The sequence below is a fragment of the Condylura cristata genome, unplaced genomic scaffold, assembly GCF_000260355.1.
Source record: "Condylura cristata isolate star-nosed mole 26May11 unplaced genomic scaffold, ConCri1.0 scaffold00026, whole genome shotgun sequence".
NCBI lineage: Eukaryota > Metazoa > Chordata > Mammalia > Eulipotyphla > Talpidae > Condylura > Condylura cristata.
The window spans coordinates 1,234,238-1,242,838 of NW_004567127.1; the positions used below are offsets into that span (position 1 = coordinate 1,234,238).

An 8,601-nucleotide genomic window follows, 5' to 3' on the forward strand; every position below is an offset into this window, starting at 1 on the left:
GAGGGGCCCGACCGGGGGCGTGGGGGCGCGGAGACAGGTGCGCTGGGTTGGGGGAAGGGCGCCTTCCAGCGCTGGCCCGGCGAGGGAGCCGGCGGGGGGACCCTGCGGTGGATTCGGGGGCTCGTCCCTCTGAAGGGGCGAGGTGAGCGGGGAAGGGGCCGCGGGTGCGGGCCGCGGGTGTCCCCGGGCCTGCCTCGTGCCGCGGCCGCGTTCCCGGGCGCGTTCTCGGCGGACACCATCATCTGTTTTCCCCTCGGTCGTGGGTGCTTCCTCTTCCGAGCCCGGGTAGGAGGCCGGGAGGGCAGGAGCCCGCTGCCCTGGGAGGCGGCTCCATCGCCCCTCCGTGGCTGGGAGAGGTGCTCCTGTACCTCTCCCCGCCCCCCCTTCCCCGAATGTTTTGATAAGTGACTGCTGGCTAATGACCTTGTCACCTGGGCGAGGGTGGCTGGGGAATCCGGGGTTACCGAAGTCAGGGACTTGGGGGGCGGTGCTCTCTGAGCTCTGGACCCTGCTCTTATCCAGGGCTGGGCCAACTGGCCGGAAGGCCTTTGCCCAGAAGCCCCCCCAAGGCCGGTCAGGCTGCCCTCCGCTGCAGAAAATCTCCTGGGCACATTTTCCAGCCCGGTGAGGCTAGTTGAGGGGCTGACTGTGCCAGCCTGAGTCTTGTCTCCTGTAACCTCTGCCACCCTCAGCGATCGGCAAAGGCGAAGCCACCCTATGCTGCCGGGGACTAAAAATAGCGCAAGCGCCAGCCCAGCTCCAGCATTTGCCTCCTTCCTCGCCCTGGGCTCCTGGCCCTGGGGGAGCCGGCTGCTGAGCCATCATCCGCTGTGGCTCTGGGGGCCTTTTCCACCCTTCTCTAAGCTCTCAGGGGTACGTGGGGTCACCCGACATAGGATATGGTGACACGTGAGTCCAGCTGCTGCCCTGAGGGTCTGGGGGGAAGCAAAGAGGGGAGATCATTGCCATGCAATGAGGGGCTCATGCTTTCCGCTCCCTGGTGGGGGAGGGTCCGGGCCCTGGGCCCCTCGTGGAAAGGTGGCATGGTCTGTGTGTCTGGCCCTCGTGGTGCCCCTCGTCTGTCCTGAGGGGAGGCGGCCCGCATGCGCGCCTTGGGACACAGCGTTCCACTCTCTTCCACCGGGCGCGTGTGTGTCACGTTAATGAAGGCCCTGGGTAGGTGGGGGCAGACGAGGGTATTTTTAGGGGGTGATCTCCGATCAGAATCTAGCCCTGCTGCCTTTGCTTCTGCGGAGGAGGGGGGCTCTCCCATGCCTCCCTCCGGAGGATGTATTTTTTGGAGGGGCGGCTCAAGCCCCGCTTCGTTCACACCAGCCTCCTACGCACTGCACTGCGGTATTTGGGCTCCTTTCCCCTTGACTTCTGGAGGAGGAGCAGAAAGGATTAAGGGGGATTAGGAAGGGGAAGCCCTGGAGGACAGAGGTGCCTCTGTAGACCTCAGGCCCCCTATGTTGGAAATGTGTCTCATCAGCGCCACCCCCAACTCGCCCACGCAGGATGCCTGAGGCGGGCCCAGCCAGGTGTGGTTAACTTGCGGTTTTTGACCCTCTTCCTCGTGACCTCAGGTTCTAGGCCTCCTCCTTTTCTGAGCCTCCCCTTGCTTGTCTGAGAGCTGCCCAGCTGCTGACTGAGCCTGGCGGCAGAGAGAGGGCCCAAGCTGTGGGCGGAGCGTAACAAGCACCACTCCCTGCTTCCTTGCTTTTGGCTCTTCCACGAGTTTCAGTAGGAAGAGCACTAAGATTTATGGACGAATGTCTACTCGAGATTAAATTCTCACATCTCCTGGGAAGAAAGGAGATTCCCCCCCAATTCAAACATCAGGAAACAGGCTCACGCAGGCCAGGCCACCTGTCCACGAGGGCCCATGGAGCTGCCCCTGTCTGCTGCTCACCCTAAAAACACCCAGGGGTGATGTCTGCTGTGGGTCCTGGGAGAGAGTAGGGGCTTTTCTCCACGTGGCTCACGCGGCACAGCCAGGGAGCAGAGCCTAGCGCCACCCACTGCTGTCACCAAAGGTGATGCTGATCGCCCCCACGGGCCAGGCACTGTGATGGGGCCCTGGTAAGCTTGGAGTCCTTGTTCGCCTCGTGCAGTAAGGGGACACTGAGGCTTGGAGCTTCAGAAGCGCGCTCAGGTCCCTTAGCTCGCAGGTGCTGGGGGGCCCGTCCGCTCGATGCTGGAAGCCAAGTGTGTAACCACCAGGCTGCGCTGAGAGAGGCCTTTCGCGTGGCATCCAAGGAGAGCCCGGCCCCACCTTCAAGAGGCCATCAGCGGGCTGCAGGCGGCAGGCTGGGGAGCTTGGTGCTTCCACTGGTTCTCCCCAGGCGCCGCCTCAGTAAGACACCCCAACCCAGACTAGAGCAGGGAATTCTGGCTCCTCCCGTGTCCTGTCCTGTTCCCGGGAGTAGTGGCAGAGGCGCGGGGTCGAGACCAGGGGCCAGGCCTGGGAAGGTGACTGTGGCTCTGGAGCAGATCACTCGCGGTCGGTCTCCACGGTCAAAGTCAAAGCCTTTGGGTCCTGCGGAGTGACCCACAGTTGGCCTTTGTCAAGCCCCAAGGCCATCTCTGGGCCCCGGGGCTCCTGGCCTCTATTGGCCTTCTGCACCATCTCGGGCCTCACAACCTGCTTTTCTCCCTCTGATTTTTTTCTAGATCTCCAGAGGCTCCTGGAAATAGGCAGCCCTTCCCGAGTTACCCCGGCTCCCGGGCTTAGCCCCCCACGACCTGGCTCCTCTGCTTCTCGTTAGCCCACTTCCCCTGTCGCTCCCCCATGCCCCCAGCTGAAGGGGTGCAGGCCACAGCTCTGCTCCCTCCATTCCCCTCCTGGCCACTCGCAGGCCAGGCGTGCTTTCTCCGGCTCTGTGCACAAAGATAGTCGGACTCGCACCTAACCGCGGGCGGGTTCCTTCTGACGCCAGGAGCCCTTGGACCAAAAGCTAAAGAAGGAGAGCAGGCGGGTGAGGCACCCTCGGGGCCCCGTCATGGAGGAGGGCTTCAGAGACCGGGCCGCCTTCATCCGCGGGGCCAAAGACATTGCCAAGGAGGTCAAGAAGCACGCGGCCAAGAAGGTGGTGAAGGGCCTGGACAGAGTCCAGGACGAGTATTCCCGAAGATCCTACTCCCGCTTTGAGGAGGAGGACGACGACGACGACTTCCCCGCCCCTGCGGACGGCTACTACCGCGGGGAGGGGGCCCAGGACGAGGAGGAAGGGGGTGCGTCCAGCGACGCCACCGAGGGCCACGATGAGGACGATGAGATCTACGAGGGGGAATATCAGGGCATCCCCCGGGCGGAGTCCGGGGGCAAAGGCGAGCGGATGGCCGATGGGGCGCCCCTGGCTGGAGTGAGGGGGGGCTTGGGCGATGGGGAGGGCCCCCCCGGGGGCCGGGGGGAGGCACAGCGGCGGAAAGACCGAGAGGAGCTGGCCCAGCAGTACGAAGCCATCCTGCGGGAGTGCGGCCACGGCCGCTTCCAGTGGACGCTCTATTTCGTGCTGGGGCTGGCGCTCATGGCTGACGGTGTGGAGGTGTTTGTGGTCGGCTTCGTGCTGCCCAGCGCAGAGAAAGACATGTGCCTGTCTGACTCCAACAAAGGCATGCTGGGTAAGACGCGCCGGGCCGCCACCTCCTCCTGCTGGGGGTTCCTGGCCTCCCTGCCGGGCGCCCCGGCACCCTGCCCCGAGGTGTCCCCAGTGGGGGCTGCAGTCTCCTCACTGACCCCTCTTGGGGTTGGGACGGGCGATAGTGGCTTGTTCATGCCAGAGGCCTGGGTAAGGGCCGGAGGTCTGCAGGGTAGTTCTGGGGGAGGGCTCTGCTCTTTCTTCCGCTTTGTCTTCTTGCTTCCTTATCCCCTCTCCCTGGCTGGGGGAGCAGGAAGTCCCCGGACTCCTTGGCTTAAATGGGGAGGATCAGTTTGGGTGGTGAGGAAGAGTCCTGGGCCTTCAGCTGGGCTGGCTAGGCTTGCTCTGTTGGCCTTGGGGTACTGTGGGCCCCTGCTGTCCCTTTGCAATGGGGACCCTGAGGACGAGTCCCCTGCACCCACTCAAAGAGGAGCGGGTCTTGCCCTCTGCCCTGGGGCTTGGCTGGGACATGGGTGAAACACAGAGTTTGCAGTAGGTGATGGTCCAGGTAACTTTACCTGCTGTCATGAGGGAAGCGAAGACACGGGTTTTGGGCCCAGAAGTACCGGTGCTGGAAAGTGTCCTGGATGAGTTTCATGGCGGGGTTCCTGGTGTGTGTGGGGGGTGTCGGAGGGAACACGAGAGCCCCCTCCTACTGTACAAGGTCATTAAGGCAGACCGGATGGAGGGGGCCCCAGGGCCTGCGGGTCTAGCAGAGCCGTTCCTTGCCCCAGGCAAGCCCGTGTGAGCGAGTAAGAAGTGAGAGCGCGCAGGTGAGGGAGAGAAAGGTGAATCTGGGGGTCCTGTGTCTGCGTTCCTGCCCGGAGGGGGCCTTCCGCCTTCAGTCTCTGCCTTGCTCCCATCGCTGGCTAGACTCGGCTTCTTTCTAGAAGCCCTTGGGGGGTCCTGAGCCCTTCTGTGCGGGTCCAGCTCGTGGTGGTGCTCAGGAGGGCGAAGTTCAGCCCGCCTCTGTGTTCTCCCCGCAGGGCTCATCGTGTACCTGGGCATGATGGTGGGGGCCTTCCTCTGGGGAGGTCTGGCTGACCGGCTGGGCAGGAGACAGTGTCTGCTCATCTCGCTCTCCGTCAACAGCGTCTTCGCCTTCTTCTCGTCTTTCGTCCAGGGCTATGGCACTTTCCTCTTTTGCCGCCTCCTCTCTGGGGTCGGGTGAGTGTCCCTGGGGGCAGCGCAGCACCCTGGTCGCGCTTCTGTCCCGGGGCCCCCTCAGCCAGGCAGGCCAGATGGCCCAGCATGTTTGGGCTGCAGGACCGGGTTCCGCCCCACTGTCGCCTGTACAGGCTCCGCTCCTCTCAGGTCCGCTCCGCTCCGCGCCCTCGCCCACCCTGAGAGGCCTCATGCACCCCTCAGGCCCCCCTTCTGGAGTCCACGTGTGTGTTGCCTTGGACAGCTGGCCGTGCGGACGCCCACCACTGGCGCCCCGAGTACCACCGCTCCCGCGCCCCCACCCAAGCTCTTCCTCACCTGCGCCCACGTTCTAGCCGCCCGCACCCCCGCCTTTGCCCATTGGCTTTCTTCAGGGGGCTCCCCTCTTTCCTGAGATTACCTCTCCAACTCTGTGCTCACCCCAGATTCTGCCCCTGCTCCTCTCTGCCCGCTTCCCAGTGCCTCAGGTGGTTGCTTGATGGCTAGTGGGGGTGGGGAGCGTGGGCTCCACTTTCCAGGCAAGGAGTCGCTTCCAGGTGGAAGATGAAGGGGCTGGGGGACCCAGAGCACTGAGGCAGGGGGGCAGGGGTGCGCCCACCTGCCCAGGCTGAGCTCTTGCCATGCCCCCCAGGATTGGAGGGTCCATCCCCATTGTCTTCTCCTATTTCTCGGAGTTTCTGGCCCAGGAGAAGCGTGGCGAGCATTTGAGCTGGCTCTGCATGTTCTGGATGATTGGCGGCGTCTACGCGGCCGCCATGGCCTGGGCCATCATCCCCCACTACGGTGAGCAGCCCTGGCCACGCGCCGCCCTGCACGCCCCTCTCCCGCGCCCCCTGGGAGCGGCCTGGGAGCCGGCTCCGGTGCGCTGCCGACGCTGCTGCTGTCCCCGCCAGGGTGGAGCTTCCAGATGGGGTCCGCTTACCAGTTCCACAGCTGGAGGGTCTTTGTCCTCGTCTGCGCCTTTCCTTCTGTGTTTGCCATCGGGGCTCTGACCACACAGCCCGAGAGCCCCCGCTTCTTCCTAGAGGTGAGCGGGCGGGGCGCAGGCCCCCGCGTTCAACCCCCAGCCTGGGCTTGCTTCGGCCCTTTCCTGCTGCCTCCTGTTCTGCCGGGACTGTATCTGCCTCCTTGTCTTGGAACGCGTCTCCAGGGGCGGGTGGAGAGGCCAGGCCTGGCGCGGCAGGGGCGGCTCAGGCCCTGGCCCTGTCTGGCTCGTGGCTCAAAGGGAGTCCTCCCGCCTCCCGCCTCCCGCCTCCCGCCACCCTTCCCTTGAGTGGGAGCCGGCCGCGTGCTTGGGGTGCTGCCTCTGTTTTGACTCCCCGTGGTGCCAGGTTTCTCCTCCTGGTGCCAGGCGACCCCCAGGCCCGAGCTCGTGCCTGCCCCTGGACACCCCCGCTGGCGCCCAGCCTCTGCGCATTTGCCACAGCTCTGCTTGGGACTGTTTCAGAGCTGAGCCCCTGTCCCAACGGGCTCGGGCGGGAGCCTGCGTGTGCCCCTCGACGCCGGGAGCCAGGCTGGAGGGGGCTCTGCAGCCCTGGCGGAGCGGGGCTCACCTGCTCGGGGACTGTGTCTGTGGCTCTAGAACGGGAAGCACGACGAGGCCTGGATGGTGCTGAAGCAGGTGCACGACACCAACATGCGCGCCAAGGGGCACCCGGAGCGCGTCTTCTCGGTGAGTGCCAGCTGCCGCCTCCCAGACGGCTCCGCCACTCCCCCCGGAGTGACTTCCCAGGACCACGCGTCCACCTGGCCCCTCTTCATGACTGGGAGGGGTGAGGAAATGCAGACACTGTGACCCTGCTTTTTCTTGACCCCAGGTGACCCACATTAAGACAATTCACCAGGAGGATGAGTTGATCGAGATCCAGTCAGATACCGGGACCTGGTACCAGCGCTGGGGAGTCCGGGCCTTGAGCCTGGGAGGACAGGTAACGGGTATGGGTGCCTGGAAAGGGAAGGTGGGGCTCACGCCATGTGAGGTGTGATGGGTGAGCAGAAGGGGGTGGGGAAAACGGCAGAAAAACGGCATCTTGGGGTGCTGGAGTTAGTGCTGCCGCTCTGACTGTTCTGTTCCTCCTAGGTTTGGGGGAATTTCCTCTCCTGCTTTGGCCCCGAGTATCGCCGCATCACCCTGATGATGATGGGAGTGTGGTTCACCATGTCATTCAGGTGGGGCGCGGGGGTGAGCACGGGGTTGTGGCCGGGAGAGGTGTGTCGAGGTACAGGATGAGGAAGGATGCACGCAGCTCCCTCTGGCCCTCCTCCGCCTCCTCTACCTCGCTCACTCCCTCAAGCTGCGGGTGTGTGGGGGAGGAGGGCTAAGATGCCCCGCAGCGCAGGGGCGACTTCCCAGCCAAGCGAGACTCGGGGTGCGGGAGGGGTGGGCAGAGGCGAGCTGATGGGTGCCTGGGAGACAGCAGGGCAGGGGTGCTTGGAACTGTCACAGCCGCACCGTGGTGGAGGTCAGCAGCGGCACGGGCTGCCGGCGCGGCCACTGGGGCTGGCCGCTTTCTGCTGTGACCCCTCCTCTGCTCTCCAGCTACTACGGCCTGACCGTCTGGTTTCCCGACATGATCCGCCACCTCCAGGCGGTGGACTACGCCGCCCGCACCAAAGTGTTCCCCGGGGAGCGGGTGGAGCACGTGACTTTCAACTTCACGCTGGAGAACCAGATCCACCGAGGGGGGCAGTACTTCAATGACAAGTATGTGGCCTCCACGCCCCGCCCCGTGCAGACGGAGGCCTTGGGGTGCCCCCAGGGGCCCCGCTTCCCCGGGGTCTGGGCTGAGGGCCTGCTGCCTGCGCACAGGTTTATCGGGCTGCGCCTGAAGTCTGTGACGTTCGAGGACTCCCTGTTCGAGGAGTGCTACTTCGAGGACGTCACGTCCAGCAACACCTTCTTCCGCAACTGCACCTTCGTCAACACCGTGTTCTACAACACTGGTGAGCGGCAGCGTGCCAGGCAGAGCGGCGGGGGAGGGGCCTTCTCTGGCCTCAGCTCTGGGGCCCCAAGTGGAGCCTTGGGGACCCGGGAATGGGGACCGGGGACCTGTGTGCTGTCACCAGTCACTCCAGAATGGAGTGGAAACGACATTTTCCCGTGGCGAGCATGTGGCCACGCCATCACTTTCTCTGCCTTTGCTGGCAGGAAAGCAACTCAGTATCGCAGTGCGGGCACCTTCACTCATTACCAAGAGGCGCTGTGGAAGAAGCAAAGGTCATTCCACACAGGCCCCTTGGGAGTCAGGAAAACACAGGGATGTTTGGTGGCAAAGAGGCCTTGGTCTACTTAATGGTGATTCTTAGACTAGATGCAGGTGAGACGCGGTCTCCTGAGCTTCCCACTGCAGGAAAACAGTGAGTGGACTGTTCATGGTTCTTAGTATTTTCTGTCATATTTCACGACACCACTCACTGTGAGCTGGAGTGGACCACAGAGTTTGGCAGGCCCGTGTGCACCAACAGGAAGCTGGGCAGTGGTGGGCCTGGTCACTGCCTTCTGGAAAGGTCCCTCTTGTGGCCGGTGCCCGGTGGTTGGGAATGAGCGTTCCGGACAGGGCCCCCCAAGGCCGCCGGGGAAGGCCGCCGGGGTCTCTGCCCTGACCTGCCGGTCTTGGCCTTGGCCCCCAGACCTGTTTCAGTACAAGTTTGTGAACAGCCGTCTGGTGAACAGCACGTTCCTGCACAACAAGGAGGGCTGCCCGCTGGACGTGACCGGGACGGGCGAGGGCGCCTACATGGTGTACTTCGTCAGCTTCCTGGGGACGCTGGCGGTGCTTCCCGGGAACATCGTGTC

The 8,601-nt window shown here is 64.2% G+C and overlaps 1 protein-coding gene across 1 annotated transcript in view; it reads left to right on the forward strand.

Moving 5' to 3' along the window:
* The window catches only part of SV2A (synaptic vesicle glycoprotein 2A), a 12,439-nt gene that overhangs the window by 1,117 nt on the left and 2,721 nt on the right, over positions 1–8,601 (forward strand). The window contains 10 exon segments of the mRNA XM_004689572.2: positions 2,674–3,624; positions 4,628–4,808; positions 5,437–5,588; positions 5,699–5,832; positions 6,388–6,477; positions 6,623–6,733; positions 6,886–6,974; positions 7,345–7,509; positions 7,615–7,748; positions 8,436–8,598. Of these exon segments, the coding sequence (XP_004689629.1) occupies positions 3,003–3,624; positions 4,628–4,808; positions 5,437–5,588; positions 5,699–5,832; positions 6,388–6,477; positions 6,623–6,733; positions 6,886–6,974; positions 7,345–7,509; positions 7,615–7,748; positions 8,436–8,598 (1,841 nt within the window). The 5' untranslated portion in view covers positions 2,674–3,002.